The sequence below is a fragment of the Lipophrys pholis genome (genome assembly GCF_963383615.2).
Source record: "Lipophrys pholis genome assembly, chromosome: 23".
In the NCBI taxonomy this organism is placed as follows: domain Eukaryota; kingdom Metazoa; phylum Chordata; class Actinopteri; order Blenniiformes; family Blenniidae; genus Lipophrys; species Lipophrys pholis.
In genome coordinates this window covers 7,142,965-7,167,058 of record NC_137645.1, presented here as the reverse complement: position 1 = coordinate 7,167,058, position 24,094 = coordinate 7,142,965, and the positions used below count along the sequence as shown (strand labels likewise).

Below are 24,094 nucleotides of genomic sequence, written 5' to 3'. Positions count from 1 at the left end.
TGGTTCAGGTTGTGGTTGTTCCGGTGTGGGACGCCACCGCCACCGCCGCCGGCGCCGGGTTTCCCCTGGCGGCCGAACAGACGCTGCACCGTGTTGGACCGCGGCTGACCCGGTACGATGAGGCCGCCGTGGTTGCCGTTGGTGATGATCATCCGGCGCTCGGTGGGGGCCGAGCACGGGGTGGCTCCGTGCAGCCCGGAGCGGTGCTGGTTGTGCGCCGGCGTGGACGTGAGCTGGCTGAGGATGAAGGGGTCGGTGTCGGAGCGGTTGCGCATGTTGTTGTTGTTGTACGGTTTGACGAGGTGCAGCGGCGTGCGGTTGGAGGTGATCGGGGAGTAGCTGCCGTAGTGGTTTGGCGGGTGGGATGGCGGCGGGGCATTGGGGGTCTCCCCGGGACGTTTGGTGAAATAATGCCCGCCGTCATCCCACCGAGGGGCCGAGCGCGGCTGAGCGTGACCGTTGGTCGTGTCGCTGTAGCTGAGCGAGCCGGTGCGGTGGTGGAAGCTACCGATCACGGGGCTGGAGCACTGACTGCGGGTCCCGGTAACGGTCCCGGCGCCCAATGGCCGCCCGGCGACCACGCCCCGCTTGTCTCGGCCCTGGAAGATCTCATCCAGCAGCGTGCTGTGGAGTGGGAGGCGGCCCTGAAACGACCCCCCGTTAGACAGCGCCTCGTCGTCCGTCAACTCGTGACTCGCGTTGAACTTGCCGGGAACGGCGTTTCTGTTACCCATCATGCCTTGCTGCATCTGCTGCTGCCCTGCCATGCCCTGCTGCATCAGCCCCTGGTGATTAGTGTGGTAGAACCCGTTTACAGACCCAAACAGACCAGAACTACCCCCGTTTCTATTGTTAGCACACGGCTCCTCCTCATGGCTGTCATTGCCGTGGCCCTGGTTGCCCCTGTTACCCCTGTTGCCCCTCTTGGTGGCGTCACATTCGCTGTCTATGTCGCTGCAGTCTATGTAAGGGATCGAGGAGCTGCTGCCTCGGTTTGCCCTGCAGGATGGACCTGGGTTGAGGAGGTGCTGGTCCGGGTGGTTCTGTCGGGACGTCACGGCGTCGTGGAAGCCGTTGGTGGGCGGAGCCGCTGCCGGGGCATCGTCTGTACCGTTAACGACGGCGGCGTCCGGCTGGTCTGCTAACAGGACCGGCATGGCACTCTGCGGAGAGACGGAGAACTCAGACCCTCAACGAGGTTCTACAGCTTTATACTAGGGATGCACCGATACTACCTTTTTAAAGGACGAGTACAAGTACTAAGCTTTAACTACTTGCCGATACCGAGTACCAATACAAGTTCTAACATTTAACTACTTGCAGCTACAGAGGACCAATACGAGTACTAACTGTTAGCTACTTGTCGATACAGAGTACTGATATAAGTATTAATCTTTAGCATCATGCCGATACCGGGTACCGATATGAGTACTAACCTTTGGCTACTTACCGATAGCGAGTACCGATAGGTGTACTAACTGTTAGCTACTTGCTGATACTGAGTACCCATACGAGTACTAACCTTTAGCTACCTGTTGATACGAGTACTGATTAAGAGCTATAAGTACAGTAGTGCAGTATCGAACCCGATACTGGAACCGGTGCATCCCTACTTGGTACGACTCAAAGTCGTGGTGTTTACCTCTTTTGGCACTTGCGATCTGAAGGAGGACGACTGAGGAGACATGCTGCCGTGGGACAGAACCTTACTGTGCTTCCTGAAAGAGGAGACAAAGCATGAGCAAGTAATCCGATTACCCCGACGCCGATGGACGCAGCTCGCGCTCACCTCTCGAACGGAACTTTCTTGAACTCGGAGTCTTTGACGTAATCGATGATCTGCTTCTGGGTTCGACCGCTGGAGGAGGAAATGGAGAGGAGACGTGGGTTAACGCGGAGCGGAGAGCAGGCGGCCTCCCTCCCCTTGGCGCGCCTCGTCTTCCTCACCTGAAGCGGAACGAGGACCCCCTGGTGAACAGGATGGGCTTGGGTTTGGGCTTGGGCTCCTCGAACAGCCGGAAGAAGGCGTGGTACTCCACGCAGATCTTCCAGAAGACCTTGCAGCAGTCCCGGCTGGCCATGGCGAACTCCAGCGTGTCGTGGTGGGCGCTCTGCTGCGGGAAGGCGGACGCAAGGCGTCAGGACGATGGGGGGGGGGGGGGGGCGGCGGGACAGACAGAAAAAGACTCACCGCGGGGTCGGATCGCAGCTTGATGAGGAAACGCTTGCGTTTGAAGCTCAGCTTGCGAATCTTGGACCAGTTGAAAGCGTTAATTCTGGTGTAGCCCTGAGAAGAAGGAGAGAATCCATATTCATACGGCAGCTTCTCACGGAAAGTATTTCAGGAATCCACCGCCGATAGTTTGTTTAAAAACTGTATTTCATGCTTGTGGACGTCTCTGGAATAACTCACATTTAAGCTCAAACGGTGGAGGAATGTGAAATATGTTGGAATAGAGTAATGTTCGACGTAAAGTTTCAGCTCCAACCTTTTCAAGTGGAAACAGAAAACAGCTTTTGAGGCTTTCCGTGGTACGGGCCACTGGCAAGGCAACTTTTTGAAAATGCTCAGACTCCGTCTCCATGGGAACGGGAGGGGAAACGCGATTTTTTTTGAAAATTCTCCGGACTCTGTCTCTGTGGGAAACGCAACTTTTCCATAATGCTTAGTTCCCATGGAAAAGGGGGGAAAGCGCAACTTTCCCCCCGTTTCCATGGGAACCAAGTGTTATGGAAACGGGGGGGAAAGCGCATCTTTTTCGAAAATGCTCTGATTCAGTCTACCCGGAAAAGGGATTTACTACTGTTTGCAGTGACTAGTAGTTCTGCACATGCTCAGTAGAAGGAGGTTTCCTCCAGAGAGTCATGACTCCCAGTCCATATTCTCCTGAGACTTGATACTTTTATTTTGACAGTCACCGTATTAACAATCCAACTTGGTCGTCTGTACGTCCATGTTCCCGTGTTGCGTAAAAGCGAAACTTTTCCAAAATGAAAACGCAAAATCAATGTGTTTTTACTTGAATCGTCATATAAACGGTGAGTCTATTGAGCAAAACCTGAAAATAAGCCACACCCACCAATTTTAAAACGATAAAAAAAACTTTAAAATTGTACATGAATAAGACGAGGTTTCACCTGAAGCACCAGCACGCCCGTGTGCGCCACCGCCAGGCTGAGCTTGGTGCCCTCGCGGTCCTTCGCCGGGTGCAGGCGGACGCCGTACATCTCCAGCCGCCGGGCGATCTCCAGCAGCTGGTAGTCCGACTCCGCCGGGGTCTGGCCGCTGAGGATGACAAACATCACGACTCCAGAAGACTGATGGACAAACATCCTTTTTTTTTTTTTTAATGGAATATTCTAATTGTCTGTGGTAATGGATCTGGAGTTTTCATTCGCTGTAATCAGAAATAAAATTTCACGTTAAAGGACCCATTGCCCACAAGCCGAGGTTTCCTCTCAACACTGGGGCTCTAAAAACACACGGCAGGATCGGATGGCGAAAGAAATCTGCCACAAAAGAAGTTTGTTTCCCCACAAAATGAAAATGGCTTCCGGTTTCCTGGATAAGCTGCTGAATTAGACACTTCCTTCCTGAAGGGGTGAGATGTGAGTGTGTGTGTGTGTGTGTGTGTGTGTGTGTGTGTGTGTGTGTGTGTGTGTGTGTGTGTGTGTGTGTGTGTGTGTGTGTGTGTGTGTGTGTGAGAGAGACTTAAGGGCGGGGTTTAATTGTGTAATAGCTGTGTCTTTGTAAGTTGCCGAGTTGAATGAAGAGATAAATATCTCTAAGTACAAAGAGAGTGTGTGTGTGTGTGTGTGTGTGTGTGTGTGTGTGTGTGTGTGTGTGTGTGTGTGTGTGTGTGTGTGTGTGTGTGTGTGTGTGTGTGTGTGTTGCACTGTGTTAACTCACACATGCTTGCGGTGGCAGTCGGTGATCTTGTCCCGGATGGCGTCCTGGTCGGGCAGGTACTTGTTGTGGAGGAGGTGCTGCCAGCTCTGGGTCTCGTCGAAGTCGCCGATCTCGGCTGGGGGGAGAAGGGGGGAGGGGGAAGCGAGGGATTCATATGAGCGAGTGACACCGCGAGGTCAAGACATCATTAAATAACTGTGTGAGGAACTGTGGATTCACAAAGCCGCTCTGTCCCCCTCTGTCCCCTGATGCGTGCAGCTCCATCTGTTCAGCACCGGCTGTAAGAACACTTCAGAATGTACCACACGGACGGTTACCATGGCAACCGCCTCCCTGCTCCCAGGAGCTGAACCGACAACGTAAATCCAGCATCCTCTAACACACGCTGGGTATAAAACACGGACCTCAGGGCGGAGGAAACAATAGTGAGGAGGGGCTGGTGTTCTTTATATATGAGGTCTTTCATTTAAAGTCCAGTCGTGTGTGTGTGTGTGTGTGTGTGTGTGTGTGTGTGTGTGTGTGTGTGTGTGTGTGTGTGTGTGTGTGTGTGTGTGTGTGTGTGTGTGTGTGTGTGTGTGTGTGTGGTTTGCATGTTCTGTACGAGACGCCGTTTACGTGAGGTTGAGCGAAAACATATTGTTTCAGAAAAGCTTTGCATTTGCACAACAATGTTTTGAAACTGATGCCCGTTTCCATGGAAACGGCACAAACGATGTAGTTGGCATGCCCGGCCACTAGTTGGCGCTGTTGGGTTGTTTTTGCAATGAAACCACACACACTGCATCTGTGTGCAGAGAACAACATGCAATAAACATTAGGATTGGGGGTAAAGATCTTTTTCAAAAAGTTGCATTTTCCCCATTTCCAAGGAGATGGGGTTGGAGCGTTTTCAAAAAGTTGCGTTTTCCTCCATTTTCACGGCAAAGGAGTCAAATTTCTTTTCAAAAAGTTGTGTTTTGCACAGCACAAGGAAACAGCACATTTTCAAAACTATTACATCTTCCCCTGTTTCCATGGAGATGAAGTCATTTCATTTTTGAAAAGTTCGGTTCCCCCACTGTTTCCACGGAGACAGTTAGAGCTGTTTGAAAATAACATCGCGTTTTCAGTGCCTCCGAGCACAACAAAAACAAAAACACTACAAAACGTGTCGGTTTTCATGTAAAAATGTTGTCCCATAAGACAAATGAGTAGAAATGCTTCACTTGATTAACCAAAACTGCTTCAATCATTTAGTACCTCTTTCCACTAATTGGATTATTATATTATATATATATATATAATATATTATTTCCAAAGGAAAATCTGATTTATTGCCATTTGTTACATTTTTAATTTTCTTTTATTCACAACCTGTTAAAAAATGCATGACCTCATTAACATACTGCTGCGAGTTGACGTTAAAGACAGAAGACAGGCGACAGCTGGCGTGCGAGCGCCACGCAGAGAAGAAGAGAAAGGAAACATCCACGGCCACATTATCATGAAGATTCTCATTTCCATGTAGGCGACAGACTGTTGATCAATAACATTTGAAATATGTTTAAAAGGGGCTAAAAATTAGAGATGCACCAATACCGATTCCGATATCGGTCCGATGCTGCACGACGCTCAGAGTGATGCTACATGCTAAAGAGTGTCAGGGCTCAAACACCAGCGATGCTACATGCTACATGCTACATGCTACACTCACACTGGATTATGTGGGACACCATAAGAGCGGCGCTGGTGTCGTTACAGATGAGGTGACCGCAGGCCAGGTCGCGTTTAATCTGCAGGGCGAACAGATACCTGGAGAGAGAAAGAGAGGAGGAGGAAGTCAGCCGGTTAATGCACACACGGGAAGCGCATCGTCTTAAAAGCTCCTCCACAACATTTTAAAAACCATGTCAGTTTTTACGGAAACGACAGAAACACTAAAAGGGATGTAGTTTTCATGTTGGGCCACTAGTGGGTGCTTCAAAGTGTTGCACTTTCCTCCAATTAACTAATACATCTTTTTTTTTTTATTTAATTTTCAAAAGTTTGTTTTCTCCCAATTTCCACGAGAGACGAGGATGGAGTTTTCAAAAAGTTACGTCCGTTTCCACGGAGACATTTTCAAAAGTTAGCATTTTTTTCCAGTTTCCATGGAGACTGACAAGAAGTCTTTTTTAAATAAAATTTCCCTTACGCCCGTGTCTAAGGAGACGGAGTTGTAGCGTTTTCAAAAAGTTTACATCTTTTCCCCGTTTTCATTGAGCCGACTTTTCAAAAAGTTGCAGTTTTTTTTCACCGTTTCCACGGAGACCGAGTTTGCAAATAGTTGCGTTTTGAGTGACTCTGAGCACCGTTGTCGTGTAAACGATCCTTCAAAACGCTACAAAAGTGTTTGTGGGACTATTTCTTTCTTTTTCTCACAACAATGGAATTCTCTTTATTTCTAATTTAAATGGGGATATGCTCGTACAAAATATGCATTTGTGGGTTAAACCGTATGCCGAAATATGTGCTTTTTAATACAAATAGATTTAAAAAATGACTCTCTTTTTGTAAAACTTTACCTATAATCATCATCCTTGTGCCCGTTTAATCCCATATCCGATTCAAACTTTATCCACCCGGCTGATAAACTAAACGAGGCGTCTTTCATTACACTCACGCTGGGCTTTGGAAGCTTCTTATAAAAAACGCATCATTTCAGTTTAAGTCACTAAAATATATTCAAAGTGGGAATTTGAACCCGTAAAGACTCTAATTTCTGTGTAAACCAGTGGCAGAGGAGTGTCTTTTTTTTTTTTTAAATAAAAGCCAAATAACAGCTTGATTCGCCCACAAAGACGTCCTCCTTCCATCTGGTTGTGTTCACAACACAGAAACACTGTGGGGGCGAACAAAGGCGGGAAAACAGCTTCCCGTTTGACTAAATCTCTGCAATCCTCGCAATTTCAAACCGACGGAAAGAAATGACGCGACCGGGCCGTTTTGATTAAAACGTATCAAGGTTATTTGTGGTACTTTGGAGTACTTGTAACAGAAAGGAGTCTCATCCAAACCATGTCAAGCAGTCACACCATAACAAACACAGACTTCCTGTTTGTCTCCAAAACATCCCGTTCAACAGCTGAGAGAAGCAGTGCACCATGGGAAAATGTCAAATCAGCTTTTGAATTCATTATTTCCCAATTTTAATCCAAAAGCCGATGACGTGAATGTGTTAGAAAACATTTGGTCGTCGGGTCTGGAAAGCAGGAAAGAGGAGAAGCCAGAAAAGCAGCTGCAACATTTGGTCTGAACCGAGAACGTACCGAGTCAGCTCCTCCAGGAGCTGCGTGTGGTCGGGCGGGAAGAACTTCACCACGAAGCGAAGGATGGTGTTTTTAGGTCCTGGACGGGGAGAAACGAGGGGATGTGGTCAAGAAGAAAAGAACCCGTGGAGCGGGAGGAATCCATCGAGGCGAGTGTGTTTGGGAGGAGAGACGTCTGGGAGCTACTTACGTCTGATCTGCTTCAGCGCCGGCTTCAGGAGATCCAACCACACCTGGAGGAGGAGGAGGAGGAGGAGGAGATGAAGAAGACGTTGGCAAGAGCAAGAAGAGCCAAAGAACACAAAGACAAAGATGAAGAAGGACATAGAAGATGTAGGAGAAGAAGAAAAAGGAGGCGAAGATGAGGAGAAGGGATGAAGAACACGACAAAAGAAATAAAGGAGAAGACACAAAAAAGATGAAGACAAAAGAATAAGAGGAAAAAAAGGAGGAAGAGGAAGACCAAGGAGAATAATAGGATGAAAACACGAAGAAGAAGAACGAGAAAGACGTAGGAGATGAAGACGAAGGAGAAGATGAACACAGAGGAGGAGATGACGAAGAGACAAAATACACAATGAAGAAAATGAAGGAGAAGACGATGAAGGAGTGGAGGAAGAGGAAGACCAAGGAGAAGAAGAGGACAAAAAACACAAAGAACACAAGGAAGAAGAAGAGGAAGAACAAGGAAAGAAGATTAGCCTAAATAATTCACATGACAACACATCCACTTTCCAAAATAATCCCAAAACTCATATTGAGGTCACTTTATTCTAAATAGTCTTTCTCTCTGGGGAACACGTGACGAGGTGGAGCCGAGGCGCCATGTTGTTTCCAATCCACACCGATCAAAGGAAGAAGGGAGTTCCTCTGCGGGATCGAACACCAACCAGTCTAAACACAACCTGCACACATGTGACTCAAACTGAGGTGAAACCGCCGCGGCAGAGAGAGGAACAGATCCCGGTGCGGTTCCTCGCCAGATTAACCCTTTAATGGACGATGGAAACTATCAAAAGGAATCAAAAACAACAACGACAGAATCCTCTTGGATTTCGTCAGGATTGACCAAACATCACAAATATGTATTTGTAATTCTTGTACATCTTCTAATCGTCATTTATGGTGCGATAACTAATGAATATGGAAGATTGAGCCTTGATATGGAACATTTTGGTGAAATATGTGATTTTCTTTTCCCAAGGGGACGCACTGATACTGGTATCGGGTCACATACTGCACCAAATACTTGAAAAAGATCCCAGCGAGGGTTTGGTATCGGTATTCGGTATCAGCAAGCAGCTTATGGTAAGTAATAGTATCGGTACTTGAAATCGGCGAGTAGCTAAAGGTTAGTACTTGTATTGGTACTCAATATCGGCAAGTAGCTAAAGGTTAGTACTTGCATCGATTCCTGGTATATGCAAGTCGCTCAAGGTTAGTACTTGTATTGGTACTCGATATTGGCAAGTAGCTCAAGGTTAGTACTTGTATTGGTACTCGATATTGGCAAGTAGCTCAAGGTTAGTACTTGTATTGGTACTCGATATTGGCAAGTAGCTCAAGGTTAGTACTTGTATTGGTACTCGACATTGGCAAGTAGCTCAAGGTTAGTACTTGTATTGGTACTCGATATTGGCAAGTAGCTCAAGGTTAGTACTTGCATCAGTACTTGGTATCAGCAAGTAGGTAAAGGTTACTACTTGCATCAGTACTTGGTATCGGCAAGTAGCTAACTGTTAGTACTCGTATTGGTACTCAATATCGTCAGAACAAAAACCAGTAGAAGGATGTAATATCTGTAGTTTGAGGTGTAGTTGCGCCGTACCGTCATCTTGCGGTGGTCCTGGTACTCCAGTCCAAAGTAATCCCCCTCCGTCAGGTTGAGGTGAACACATACCAGGTCAAACAGCACTTTGCCAGGCGCTCGTTGCTGAAGAGGAGAGGGAGAAAAAATAAATAAGAGTTTAATAAGAGTTTTTGTAAAGCGAGGGGGGAATGAACGCGTCACGAGGAGCGCCGGCCATGTTTGAACGATGCCGCTCCACCTGTTCCGTTTGCGTCGTCACTCTCAGAGCCACGAACGGGGTCGAAATAGAGCCAGACGTGGAGCCGAACCCAAAAGTAGCCCAGAATAATTTCCTCCGGAGAGGCTCAGGCTAAATCTGCAGAGCTGTAACGTCCCAGCATGCTATTATGGAGTCTGATGAGGCTGGGAGTTAATGTGCAGCTACCAAGGCGCTCGCATAACTTCACGCTCCACTTAAAGACTAAATATACGCCTCAGATTAGAGAAGACGTGTGATCGTGTGTGTGTGTGTGTGTGTGTGTGTGTGTGTGTGTACAGTAAACAAGTAGAAATCCGTGGATTTATTTGATCGTCACAGGACACAGGTACAAAAAAGAAACACAAAAACTAATTAAATCGCCATTCAAAGGATCCTTATTTCTACAAATCAGGTAGATTCCCATCTGCCGCCTGTATATCTCAAGGCTTTACACACAGGAGGGGATTCAGAGCGGTGAGAGCCAAGCCTGTCACCATCTGGCTACCGTGTGTGTGTGTGTGTGTGTGTGTGTGTGTGTGTGTGTGTGTGTGTGTGTGTGTGTGTGTGTGTGTGTGTGTGTGTGTGTGTGTGTGTGTGTGTGTGTGTGTGTGTGTGTGTGTGTTTGTGAGAAAGGAGACCAAGCAGCAGAGAATACAGGACAGAATAGACCCATCTTGCTCCAGCCCCACCCTCCCCTTTATTTCCTTTGCAAACACATTAGTCTCACCCACTTTACCGATTGTCCTGAAAAGCAGTAGTGTTCAGGCCTGAATCGTATTTGCACAAGTCCCCCCCCCCCCCTTTTAAAAGAAACCCTTGCAGGGGAATGTGCACCAACAAACTTCTGCAACACAAGATCCCAAACAGAAGTGGTAAGAAACGCAGGGGTTTTATCGCATGACCTAAAAATCGGGGCAAAAAGAGAAGAAAACCAATCGTTCACACGCGAGCAGGAGGGCTGGAGGACGGAGGGCTGGAGGACTGAGGGCTGGAGGACTGAGGGCTGGAGGACTGAGGGCTGGAGGACGGAGGGCTGGAGGACTGAGGGCTGGAGGACTGAGGGCTGGAGGACGGAGGGCTGGAGGACTGAAGGGCTGGAGGACTGAGGGCTGGAGGACGGAGGGCTGGAGGACGGAGGGCTGGAGGACCGGAGGACGGAGGACCGGAGGACGGAGGGCTGGAGGACGGAGGGCTGGAGGACTGGAGGACGGAGGGCTGGACGACGGAGGGCTGGAGGACGGAGGGCTGGAGGACCGGAGGACGGAGGGCTGGACGACTGAGGGCTGGAGGACGGAGGGCTGGAGGACGGAGGGCTGGAGGACGGAGGCAGAACGAGCGAGAAAACAGTGACGCTGAATTCCAAGTAAGTTTGGGATAACCAACCAACCAAGTCATCAACCAGTCAACCAACCATAGAAGCAACCAACCCACCAGCCGGCCAACCAACCAACAATCCGAAGTGGTAACCAATCAACAAACCAACCATAGTAACTGACCGACCAGCCAACAAACCACAGCAGTAACCAGGCAACCAGCCAACCATAGAAGCAACCAAACAAACAATCTAGCAACCAGCCCAAGAACTAACTAACCTACCAATGACGTGACAACCAACCAACCAACAAGTGATCCAACGGACAATCTGAAGAATCCCTGCAGGGGAACGTTGACCAACGACGTCTACAAGAACAGACCTGACGACCAAAACAAACGTGGGAAGAAACGCAGGAGTTTCATCACGAGTCGAAAAGCAAAGAGAAGAAAAGAAGGAAGAGAAAAGCAAAAAGAAGCGAAGGTGCGAGCGACACTGAATTCCAAGGAAGTGGTGGAGAAAAGTCGCCGCCCTTCTCCCGACAGCTCGAGACTCCTGGGCGCACCGAGGTCCAACCTCATATCACTCCCGAGTAACGTAACTCGCTGGAATGTGGATGGGAACGTCGCCGTGGGAACGTCGGCGAGACCTTTAAACATCAGCTCCAGTTAGAATAACACAGGTGTCAGGAAGGCGCGAAGCATCGACCCCGACCTTTGATGACTCGGGAGATTTCTGTCCAAACCGCCGGTCACGAGACGAAAACACACGAGGGAAGTCGAACTTGAGCCGTAATGAAAAGGTGAGAGCTGAAGGAAGCAGGATCCCAAAACCCGACAGGCGCGGTCACACTTTTTTTTTTTTTTTTTTTTAAAAGCAAAACCTCTAAAAACAACACAGGAGCCGACTTCACTAAATCTGGGCGGCAGAGAGCTGCAGACTTGAAAGCGACTCGAAAACACATGTCCTCATTTTTAAAGTTCCTGAAGTCACCCTCCAATATAAAAGCTTGTCAAGCTTGTTTCCGTGGTTACTGTGAATCTGGACCGCGTCAACGTGTTCCGGGTCTCGGAACACGAGAACCTGGCTGGATTAAACGACGCAGCGTCTGTAGAGGTCGCCGGAGACGACGCCTCCGGGAATTCATTATCTTGTTTACGGTTGTTTTTTTACAGCGAGTCGGTTTACGTGCAAACAAAGAGATTTCTGTAGTTATCACGCCGTGGTGGCAAATCGGATTAACACAGAGAGAGAGAGAGAGAGAGAGAGAGAGAGAGAGAGCGAGAGAGAGAGAGAGAACCAGAAAACATGTCGAAGAACAAACCAAGAAACGGACAAACTGACGAACCGACAAAAGAATCAAACAAACGGACAAATGAACCGACGAATCAGTGAACCAGTGATCAACCAAACCAATGAACCAACAGTGAACGAACGAGTCAACAAAAGAACCGGCAAAAAAAATTAATTCACCAATGAAAAAACAAATCAACAAACCGAAAGAAAGTTAATAAATAAATCAATGAACCAATAAACTGACAAACGAACCGCCAACCAAAGAATAAACCCACAAAAAAATCGACAAAACTGAACCAACAAACAACCTGAAAGAAAGAAAAAAAAACTCCAATCCAAGGAATTCAGAACACATTGAGGAAAATTCTTTATTCCGAAGATTATAGTGACTTTATTTGATATTCAAAGCAATAATGTGTCTTTTTGACAAAAGAAAAAAAAAAAATCACCCATAAAAAAACTTGATGACGTCAAAACTGTTATCGACTCTCTATTCCTAAAAATGCGGATTCTCTCATCGCCCTCACTGACTCAGGACTCTCAATGAATGAGCCAAACTTCGAGAGGCTCCATCTCCAGGAAGCTGAAAGCCGGATCCCTGCGGTCGGTTCCCAGGATGTTGGCAGCGTCGCGAACAGGAAGTGGCTCGGGGGCTCGGGGTCAGGCCCGATGTACAAGTGGGTTTTGTTTGGAATCAAACTGGAGCTTTCCGATAGGAAGACTCACTGACCCGCCGGAACTGATGAAGGACGATGAAGATGTTGGTGACGGCGACGGCTCCAAGTGTATTTTTTAAATATTTTTCAAGCATTTGTTGGCACATTTCCTCGCATGCAGACACACGGTTAAAGAAAAACAAACAGTGGGACGGCTCCTGCTCCCGTTTCAGACTGGAAATGTAACCCGCCAAACTAAAAAGGGCCAAGGTCGAGTTCCTCAAAGGCCGAGTCCAGTCTCACACAGCTGTCCTTCTGGGCCTCACACCAACATGGCGCGCCACTTTTAGGATAATTAGAAGGTCTTGCAGTCGGTTAACAAGTCCGTCAAGTGAACCGAGCCGCCCCCCCCCACACACACACACACACACCCAAAAAAAAGAAGAGGTCAAAAGAAAACAATGCGTGTGTTTTCAGCACGGCGGACACATTTCGACACCCGAGGAGAAAAACAAAGGTTTTGGTTTGTTTTTCCATGAAGTGAAAGTCACGGAAAAAAAAAAAAAAGAGTTGATAAAAACTGTGTTGCAGCTGCGGTTTCCTCTCTCCCGTTTACCTTACATAAACTGACTCAGGCTCAAATTATAGAGGTGGCCCTGGAAGAAAATGGCACTGGAGGCAGTTGTGTGTCATTGCCAAGTACAAAAATATCCATTTCTGGTCGGCTCGGCAGGTCCCGCGTGGCGGATCCCAGGCGGAGGGCGCTTCTGCTTTCAATTACCGACAATAAACAAGCTCGTGTCGGCGAGGAGAACGACTTCAAGTCAAAACACAAGGCTTTGGCGGCGATTTGCCGGGTTCCATCTGCACGTCCAGGCCGCTGAAAACGAGACTTTCTGAACAGGGTTTCCCCCGTCGTCTCGTGACTGCCAGTCCATGATCTCCTGGGGTAGTTTTATTTTGACAGTCGCCGTAATAACAATCCAAAGATAGACACTTGAAATGTGCTGCCACGTGACGGGAGACGATTCAATTTGCTTGGAAAGACGAGGGCTCAGGTTCCCCCCCCCTTGACGACTGCAGGCGGAGTCTCCTGCCAGAACACCGCTCGTCTTCTTCACTGTTACCAAGCAAACTTCCTCTTCTTCTTTCTCCCTTTCAAAAGCCAGACTTCTCCCATGCTGCAAGGGCCGTGCCCGGATAAACCGGGATGTGCTACATCAAAGTAATTGCTCTCTCTTTTCTTACCAGGCGCTACCCTTTGCCTTCTTGGGTCTAATGGGAGAGAAAGCCTCCATATATTTCCCTGGACTTTTTCTCCTCGGTGTCCTCCTTTGTTACCGTTCCAGAGCGGTTAAAGCTGTCTGGACATTAGAGACCGGCAGTAAATGAAAGTGCATCAATTATTTAGGACGTGTCTTTTTTGTTTGGCCAAATAAGTGTCAGGCGGTGAAACGGCGAACCGATCTTTCAGTGTCCCAATATTAAAAAAAACATACGCTACCTATTATCGTCATTTCCGGACTTGATTTTGTCGTTTTCTTGGTAACTGCAGTTATATGATTTCTCCTATTTTCTTCAGCTGCCTTGCTTCCTAAAGCCCCAAGTTAAATATCCTCACCGTGCGCTGTGGCGTGCAGAGCGCCCCCGCGGAGACTTTCATGCAAATGACCAAAGAAAACCAAAGAAAGCCTCCCCGGGCCCCGGTTCCAAGTAAGAAACTCATTGTTTTGGGGTTTTTCATTCGGAAATGTTTCGCATTTACACAGGAAATTAAAAATGAGGTCCGTTTCCACGGAAACGGCAGAAACAGTGAAAACTATGGCGTTAGGTTGCCGGGCCCCGAGTTGGCACTGTGGTTTGTTTTTGGAATGAAACCGCACGCACGCACGCACGGAGTAAAACATGCTATGAACTCCAACTATCAACTGTTAAACTACGTGGTGCGCATGTGCATTAACAGTGTTTCAAAAACTTGTGTTTTCACCGTTTTCAGGGAGATGGAGTCGGGTGTTTTCAATAAGTTGCGTTTTCTCACGTTTTCATGGAGACATGAGTGAGCATTTTCTAAGAAAAAGTGCATTTTCTCCCGTTTCCACTGAGTCGGAACGGAGACGGAGTCAGAGCGTTTTGAAAAAGTTGCGCTTCCCCCATTGCCACGGAGATGGAGTCGGAGCATTTTCAAAAACGTTTTCAGTGACTCCGAGCACCGTTGCCATTTAAACGGCGCTCTTTTACTTATTTTCACGTGGGTTACGAGAAGCTGTATTTGTAAATTTCCAAAAATGACACAAAAACGTGCCGAGCCCTCCGGAAATTAAAAACTGTCGTACTAAAGACTCACTAAACGTGAAACAAATGAACCAAGACTTGGAGCAAATTGGCGTGAATTACGGGGACGTTTGAAACCTCAAGCCGGGGACGGGTGGACTTGGATGGAAACCAGATGAGTGAGACTGATGATAAGAGCTCTCAGCGGGGGAAAGAGGAAGAAAAAACCAAAAACAAAACATCTCTGAGATATTGGTTTCTGCCTGAACGCCAGCAGGGAGAAATGAGAACAACCCTGCCGAAGGGGAACGAGGGAATCACCCGAACATGAACAGACTTCTTTAAAGCCGTTAATCAAAATGTGCTTTTTATTTTAATGGTCAACCCTTATCTTGAAACTCCGGAGGCTCCATACTGGAGAGCGTGTCGTGTCCTGCTGCTTCACTGCGTGTCAGCGGACCGAAAATCCACCGAGAGGAGACGGATCAAGTTACAGCAACGTGGAGAGCAACCCGAAAACAGACGGGAGAGAGAGCGTCTAGCTCCAATCATATGTTTGTTCTGGATATTGGGAGATTAGATGGAGTTGTGTCAAAGGATCAGGATGGATGGCACGGCTTCATCCAACCCTTCCTGCTGGGACGCGGCGCACCGAGGGACTTAAAATGTCAGATAAACTCAAAACAACGGCTCGTTACTGTGGGGCTGGTCGAGATGTGCTTCAGATTAGCTACTTCTTAAACCGTCAGTCCCCCTGAGGCTTAATCCCGCCCCTGAGCAAACCGAGGAACTAAATGTTATACATCAGGGGGACACCTCCACAGTCGTCCTCGTATGCTGATGACACACCGATATACCAGGTTGTACACTGGGACCACAGGCCAGTCTACATTTTTCTTCTTTTGACATTCATCTGGAGTGCAACAGTGTCAAGTTGCATGATTATAAATAAAGGTTCTATAATTAACTCTTCATTAATCACATTTTATATAATTCAGATTTTTTTTGTCATGCATGAGTGATTTAGGCATACTGGACAGTTATGCCCTCAGTAATAAAGGTAACTATTACTTGTAGACCTTGAACATGACAAAGACTTCTGCATTTTGGAGGTTTGTGAACATGACAACAGTGTTTGGAGACACTGAAAACGCAACTTTTTGAAAATGCTCCAACTCCGTCTCCGTAAAAAAGGGGAAAAACGAATAAAAAATAATTTTAATTTCTAAATGCTCGAAATCCATCTAAGTGAAAACGGAGGACAACACAACTTTTTGAAAACACACAACGGCCATAGGAAATAATTGTTCTGCACATGCGCAGTAGATGGACAATAACAATGGCGGCCATTAGCAATGTCCGTGTACCCCCATTGTTGATGATTATAGTGTAAGTTTTGTGCGTGTGTGTTCTGTCGTTTCCATGGAAACGGACATTGCTTCTGAACGCGAAACTTTTCTGAAAAGAATACGTAGGAAATGCTGCATTTTCACTTGACACATCGTGTAATCGGGGTAACACCGCTCCAAGTCTGTCTAATACGCTGATGACACACTGATATTATACCGGTGGGACCCGAGGCCACAGATCAAGAGACACTTTTACTCTGACGATCTCTTTCATAAACAGGAAAAAAAAAAAGGAATCAAAACTATCTCAGTGTGAAAAAAAACACAAAAAACTGTTGAGATGAGTTTTAGTGTCTGAGCTGCTGGTATGTACCGTTTCATTTCCTCTTGACAGAAAAAGAAAAAAAGGAAAAAGTTCAAAAAAGCCTCCAAACAAACAGCCGGACAGCTGGGAGAGTCTCCTCCCTCCTCCGCCGTCCACCAATCACGTCGTCCCGCTCAGATTAGGTTAAACGGCTTAACCTACTGGAGAGGCGCCGGAGCCGGTTCCTCGGCGCTGCTGGACGCACGCACACACACCCCGACACACACACACATATGATCTGTTGAATAGACGGCATGTTGGCCTGGCAGCAAAGCACTGTGGGAAATCACCCCGATGGGGGATGATGAGGATGTTACAGCTCGCGGCACACGTGAGGCAGACAATTAAAGACGTCTGCGGAGGGGAATACATAAAAAAAAAAAAAAAAAAAAAAAAGTAATTAGTGCCCCGTGTAGGGCTTCGTTTGTACGACGCCTCGTGAAATAATGAGGGCAGTAAATCTGGCAACAGCAACGCTTTGTCTCCTAAAAGCGCCCGAAGCTCCGCAGAGAAAAAGGTCGATAAAAATGAAAATGTTACAAGCTTTTATGTGTCGTACGGCACCGTAACAAGGATTTAACACCTGACTGCACCGGAAATGCCACGAAACGGCAATATGAATGAAACAGCAATGACAACAATTCAAAACCTGCCACAGGCAAAAACTACAAACCATATCCATAAAGCGACATTAAAGCTGCAGAACAAATGCAAAAGCTCCAACATGGATCCTGAAGCTCCACAACAAATGTAAAACTGCAACATTAAGGCAAAAGCTACGGCACAAATACAAAAGCTAAGACACCAATGCAAACGCGACACTGTAAATGCAAAAGCTGCAAAAACTACAAGATAATAGCTGCAATAAAAACATGCATATATACGACATAAATGCAAAAGGTACAATGTAAATCCCAAAGCTGCAAAAAAACTACAATACAAAACAATAAAGCTACCGTGCGAATGCTAAAGCTGCGCGGCAAATACAAACGCGATAACATTAATGCGAAAGCGACAACGTAAATGCAAAAGCTACGACACAAATGCAAAAGCCACAACCTTAATTCTACAGCTACAATGTGAATGTAAAAGCTACAACACACAAACAAAAACTACAGCGTAAATTATAAAATCTACAATATAAATGCAAAAAGCTACAGTGTAAATTACAAAAGCTTTGACTCAAATGCAAAAGCTACAGGATTAATGCAGAACTACAAGACAAAAGCTACAAAAGAACAAACAAAAGCTACTGCTATTGAAATACAAAGATATAGCACCAAAACAAAAAACTATGTAAATAAAATGTAAATGCAAAAGCTGCAACACAAACACAACACAAATACAAAAGCTGCAATGCAAATGCTACAACTTAAATGCACGAGCTACAGTACAAATACAAAAGCTGCAATATGAATACAAAAGCTACAAAAGAACAAACAAAAGCTGCAATATGAATACAAAAGCTGCAACACAAACACAAAAGCTGCAACGCAAATGTAACAACTTATATGCCACAAGCTACAGTACAAATACAAAAGCTGCAATGTAATTGCAAAAGTTTAGCTGTGTGTCTTTTGCTTGCAGTCGGACTGATATAGGTATCACAAATAAATAGAAAGAAATGCAAAGATATCCGTCACTAATCCCTGAGGTCACCGCGAAAGGCTAATCCTGTGCACACTTCCACGGAGCCGTAATGTAAACGACAGCCGGATTAAGAAGCAGAGCAACGAGGGCAACGGTACACTTCCTGTGGACGTCACCGCGAGTTGCTTCCCAAGATAAAATAAATAGAGAAAACAACAAAAAATACTTTTATTCTTCTTGTTGGCAACAACAAAACAATCAACATCATGAAAATCTAAGTGGTTTAAAGACTTTAAGCTCGTCACCCCAGTTAACCTCACAGTGAAGACGCTCTATCGGTGTGTGTGTGTGTGTGTGTGTGTGTGTGTGTACAGGTGATTTATATGCAATTTCACAAGAACCAGACCAAAGGTGGTTCACATGGGCAGTAGCAGCTCTTCTACCATCTCCTGAATGCGAGTGTTTTCCCTTGGTGAAGCGTTTTCGAAAAAATGCATTCAATTCCGCCCCTTTTCCATACAGATGGAGCAATTTGAAAAAGTTGCGTTGTCGTGTAAACGAACACCCAAAACCCAGCAAAAGTTTTCACTTGCAAACATTTTTTGCTCGAGTCTAGAAGTGTCAGCTTAGATACCCTTAATGAGCCCCCCACCCCCACCTCCACCCTTCTCTCTGGTGAGTGTGAACCATGGATCCTCATTAAATATTTCAAAGGCTATTAAACGGCCTCTCTCAATCTCTGTCCTGGATGTCCTCGGTGTCTGGACATTTGTGTGTGTGTGTGTGTGTGTGTGTGTGTGTGTGTGTGTGTGTGTGTGTGTGTGTGTGTGTGAGGATCTCTTTCAATAAGTGTTTTCTAATCTCTCCCCTCGCTCCCTCCTCCTCCTCCCCGGTTGGATGTTTTCCAGACCCCCCACCACCCCCACCCCCTGCTGTGTCCCGGGTCTCCAGCCATTGGTTTCTCTGAGAAATGGGCAGAGGAATGCAGCCGGGGAGGAGAAGCAGCTCTCACCTCCCGCCACCGTCCTGTTTTCTCTCTCCACCTTCATTAGGACTCTTCTCACTCACGAGGCCTCCTCGGGGTCCGTTTGCACTTGGAGAAAAGACTTTTATTTTGACAGTCTCCGTAATAACAGTCCAACTTGTTCCTCCCATTGTTAATGTTTACAGCGTATCGTTCTCTGCGCACACGTGTGTCTAATTTCATTACATGCGCCAGCTCGTGTCCACCGACATCGTTTTCAGCGTTTCCGTGGAAACGGGCACATTTTGAAGAAAACTCCTCGCTGAACGGGACCATAAAGTGATATCTCACGCACACGTCTCACTCCACAGACAGCAGCTCCAACCTCTTCAGTTCAGTTTGTCTAATAAGAGGCTGAAAAGTACCGAGTCGGCTGCTTCAGCGAAGAACAATTAGCTTCATGCTCTATAATTCAGCCGAAGTGTAAAAGTAAAAATGTGCCCCTGCGGAGGGCAGCGCCGGGGGCCGTTTCAGACCTGCCATAAAGACTGAATCTGCTTTCATGTCACTATTCCCAGCCATGTGGCTTCAATAAGCTCTCTTTTTGGCATGTTTTAGTCTGTGTTGGTTCTGCTACAGCAGTGGAGTAGTGGTTGGTCCTCACGCCTCACGTGAGAAAGACCCCACGCTTCAGCTTCCGCTTCCGCTCACACACCAAAAAAACTGACTTGGCGGGTGAATCCGTCACTCTGAATTTGAATTTTTGCGTGAAACGGAAGCCCACTGCTCCAATGCATGTTGCACTCTCCATATATGGACGTGTTTTATTTCAGGAAGGTGTCAGTTCACTTTTATTCCGAGTCAGTTTGACCAGAGCTGGTGGCATTCAAAAGAACAACGCAAAAAACAAAAGCAACAATGTGAAACAAAAGTTGCCCTAATTCATGTGGATACAAGCGCTACAGGACAAATACAAAGGCTACAGCATGAATGCAAAAGCTACAATATAAATTCAAAGTTACAATAAGAAGACCAAAGCTGAAACATTAAACAGCAACAAAAGTTACATCATAAAACAAAATCTACAATATGAACACAAAAGCTACAACACAAATACAAAAGCGACAATGCAAAACATAAAGCTACAAGACAAATACAAAAGCTACAACACAAATACGATGACATACGTTGAAACACAAATACAGAAGTAAGACTGGAAACTGGAAGTTGGGGTATGATTGTAGGTTCTTTGGCCTCTAAAGGCCTCGACTCCGATCAAACTGAAAACATAATTAAGCAATAAAAAAGACCAGATCAGCTCGACAAAACAACGGCGAGAATCCCACTGCAGGACGACCTGGAAGCCGGAAACGACTGAATGAGTGTCGTGGTTTTGTGCGGCGCGGTGGAGCCGGGGTTCGCTCATGACCCCGACGGAGGCCCAGCTCCTCCACTGCTCCTCGCTGGGGGGACTCTTTCACTGCAGCTGCAGAGCGGACACCGTCTGCGAGGGGAACGTCTCCTCCCCGTCCGTCACCGGGGCCCACTTGGCGGGGTAATTGTCAAGCAATAAACCCACAGCTCCGTCTGTGGCCCCGTGTTTGAACTCCGCAGGTCTAAATGGTTCCACGTGGCTCCACGTGCACAAAACCCACCAGGGAAACGGCCGCCGGGCTATCGACCCGAGGAACGGGGTCAGAGCAGCCAGACGACTCCGGAGAGGACGAGGAGGAGCTGAGAGGAAAAGTCACAAGTCTCCTTCTGAGGTCTCTGACCACAGGAATGAGACGGTGAATGCCAGCCATTACATAATCCGGCACACTTCCTCTGAGCCAGGCACACTGCATCCACATGCTGCTGCAGCCGGGGCTGGGAGGGAAAACTTCTGAACCAGCGTCAACGTGTTTCCTATTAAAATCCCAGTAACGCAACGACTAATCTGGATAAATAATCTGTAGGTAAACTTTCAGATGACTGGTCCCCGTGGACGTGGAAGTTTTCTATGTTGGTTCAGGTCCCGTTTACACTCCAGCGCACGGTTTAGGAAAAAGTCAGTTCCCACAAAAATGAACTGAAAGCAATGCAGTGAGGATACCAGGCCACAAGTTGGCGCTGTTGTTTGTTTTTGTAATGAAATCACATGCGCGTGAGCAACAGTTTTTCAAAAGGTTGCATGCCCTTCGCTTCCATGAAGACAAAGCATTTTCAAAATGTTGCATCCTCCATATCAGAAAAATAGTGCTTCCCTTGTTTCCATGGAGACGGAGCCCCCCCCCGTAACAAAAGAGACGAAGCGTTTGCAAAAAGTTGCATTTTCCCTGTTTCCATGAAGACAGAGCATTTTCAAAAAGGTGAATTTACCTCTCGTTTTATTGGTTGACATAATCTTAAAAAAGTTGTGTTTCCCCCAATTCCATGGAGACGGCGCATTTTGAAAAAGGTGCATTTCCCCCTCACTTCAATAGAGAGGGAGCATTTTCAAAAACTTGCGTTTCCTCCATTTCCTTGGAAACAAAGCATTTTCAAAACATTGTGATTTCCCCATTTCCATGGAAGCTGCAGTGTTTTCAAAATGTTGTGTTCCACCGTTTCCATGGAGTGTTTCCAAAACATTTAGCTTCCCCCATGTCCATGGAGATGGAGCATTTTCAAAAAGTTGCCTTTCCATCATTTCCACGGAGATGGAGCATTATTGAAAAATTGGTGCTTCCTCCGTTTCAATGGCGACTAAGCATTTTCAGAAAGTTGCATTTCACTCAAACATTGTCGCGCAAACGGAGCCTAAACATTTGGCAGAGGTCGTGATTTTACTGAAACTTGTTTGTTCCTGTTCCTGCGTTTCCTCAACCTGAGCTGAGGGACAGATATCTCCACGGTGTTTGTGTTGGTCGGGCGAGGAGAAGGGGAGCGCGATAAGAGTGATAAGGGCAGGTTGTGTGGGCCGGAGCTGGACTCCGCCCAGAGGTTGTCGTGCGTGGGCAGAACCGAGGCGGCGCCTAAAGACCGTAAAGTGGAGCCGTTTCAGGGCGAGGCCGAGCCGTTTCTGCACGGTTGTTCCTCTCCTCTCCGTGTTGGCAGGACTCGTTCTTCCTCCTCCCCTTCCCTTCGATCCCCTCAACCACGCACCCGAACACTCCTCTTTTCATCCTGCGGCGGCGCGCCGCGGCTCGCCTCTCCAGATTAGTTAATCATCGCTATGGATGAATGTTTAATTCGGTTCGCCGACGTGTAGTTTAGAAACACGACTTACTCTCCAGTGAGGTGAATGGATGAGGCGTTGCGTTCCCTCCAGCAGTGACTCACAGCGCAGAGCTGCAGACGGAGAAGAAACGCACGAGGATTCTTGAGACATATGGTCCCACTAGAATGTCCCGAGTGTCCACACTCTCAGACGAAAACAAACGATGTTTAATATAGTTCGGTAACAATAATGTCCCTTAAAGGTGTCATATCCTGCTAAATTTACTTTCTCACGCCCCAGAAGTCCTCACTATCTGGCTTGTTTCATTTTTAAAAAGTGAGCCAATCAGAAATCAAACCCTATATAGAGTCATCGGGGGTTAAGCCAATCCCAATCAAGGTAGTCCCTCCCTTTGACTCCTCCCACAATTAGGCAGCTCTGCTCTGGCACATGACACCACGACAGGAAGTACTTCTTGCTCTTCCCATAGATGGGCGTGTGTGGGCGGAGCCAGTCCAGCTCGCACGGACACAGCAGATTGTGAATGTAGCTCCTATGACCTAATATTCAAATTGGGGGCAGTAAACGTTGAAATCAACCAACAAGACGCATATGGAAGTGTTGAAAAAACCCTTTAATGTAATATTTCAAATTTTATAAAAGAAAGTTGTATCAGTGTAGGATTTACTAAAAAAACAACTGTTGTATAAATTCAAATGTTTCAACCAAACTCTCCGGCCCCGCTAACACGATCCCGTTTTCAACACAATCCCAACATTCATGCTGTCAGATAATAAAAAACATTCCTTAGTGGAAGACCGGATCAATTTTTATTCCACAGTAAATCTGTTTTCTGTCGCGTTCCTGTCGTTTTTGTTTTCTCTCTCTCTCGTGCCATTCATTCCCGAAGGCCGTTTGAAATGTCAGCCGCTTCCCACAAACACTGTGAGCCACTGTGTCTGAGCAAAATGTGGCGAGGGACTCATTTACCCCGATGCCCCCCCGGGGGCTTGATGCATTCTCACCACGCACACTCCATCAGACGGCGTGGCGTGTAAGCTCCTGACGTCCACCGAGGAAGTCAATCTTACAGGGATTAAGGTCAAGTCGGTATGCTGGACGGGACCGCGCAGGGGGAAGAGAGAAATAAATAAATAATAATTGGATGCCGCTGATGGACGTGTGAAGCAAAAAACTTCAATCGCCACGGAGACTAAATGGCTCCGTCGGGACTCCGCATGCGCACGTCGAAGCCGCTTATAAAGGATTGAGGAGTTTGAGTGCCGCCCGAGGAATCAGGAGGATTTTATCGTTGTCAAACGGCGTGTTAGAGAGTTAAACTGCACGTGTTACGCGCAAAAACACAAAAGATGCAAATACGTGTTGAACTCTGAATGAACAGTTCTGAAAACAGTTCAGCTCCAAAGTGAGGATGACCACGTTTTCTTCACTTTGGCACGTAAACTGGCACGTAAACTCCGGGATGCACCGACACCACTTTTCTAAAAGTACGAGTACCGACCATTAACCACTTGCAGATACAAGTACTAACCGTTAACTACTTGCAGATACCAAGTTCCAATACGAGTACTACCCTTTGGCTACTTGCCGATACAGAGTACAGATATCAGTACTGACCTTTAGCCACCTGCCGATACCAAGTACCGATACCAAGTATCAATACCCAACTTTTTCAAAATTGTCCACAATAACGTGAAATGTCTGAATAACTTCTCCTATAGCTGTTGCAATAATATAATCCATCTATACATATATACACATATATAGACACATACGTAAATATCTAATCTTTTCTTACAATATTGAACATTTTTCCATATTTCAAAGCAAGTAGATACTTCAATG

The 24,094-nt window shown here is 46.8% G+C and overlaps 1 protein-coding gene across 4 annotated transcripts in view; it reads right to left on the bottom strand.

Moving 5' to 3' along the window:
• Positions 1–24,094, bottom strand: part of LOC308127850 (FERM, ARHGEF and pleckstrin domain-containing protein 1-like) — a 46,428-nt gene that overhangs the window by 13,493 nt on the left and 8,841 nt on the right. For 2 of the 4 annotated variants that reach the window (XM_080493220.1, XM_080493222.1), the window contains exons 3-13: positions 9,026–9,130; positions 7,388–7,430; positions 7,198–7,276; positions 5,604–5,701; positions 3,911–4,025; positions 3,139–3,286; positions 2,192–2,287; positions 1,948–2,114; positions 1,790–1,858; positions 1,643–1,718; positions 1,013–1,163 (exon numbers count right to left, since the gene is read on the bottom strand). In XM_080493220.1, the coding sequence (XP_080349346.1) occupies positions 1,013–1,163; positions 1,643–1,718; positions 1,790–1,858; positions 1,948–2,114; positions 2,192–2,287; positions 3,139–3,286; positions 3,911–4,025; positions 5,604–5,701; positions 7,198–7,276; positions 7,388–7,430; positions 9,026–9,130 (1,147 nt within the window). The remainder of the gene's footprint in view (positions 1–1,012; positions 1,164–1,642; positions 1,719–1,789; positions 1,859–1,947; positions 2,115–2,191; positions 2,288–3,138; positions 3,287–3,910; positions 4,026–5,603; positions 5,702–7,197; positions 7,277–7,387; positions 7,431–9,025; positions 9,131–24,094) is intronic. The other 2 variants (XM_080493221.1, XM_080493223.1) reach the window with 1 other exon arrangement.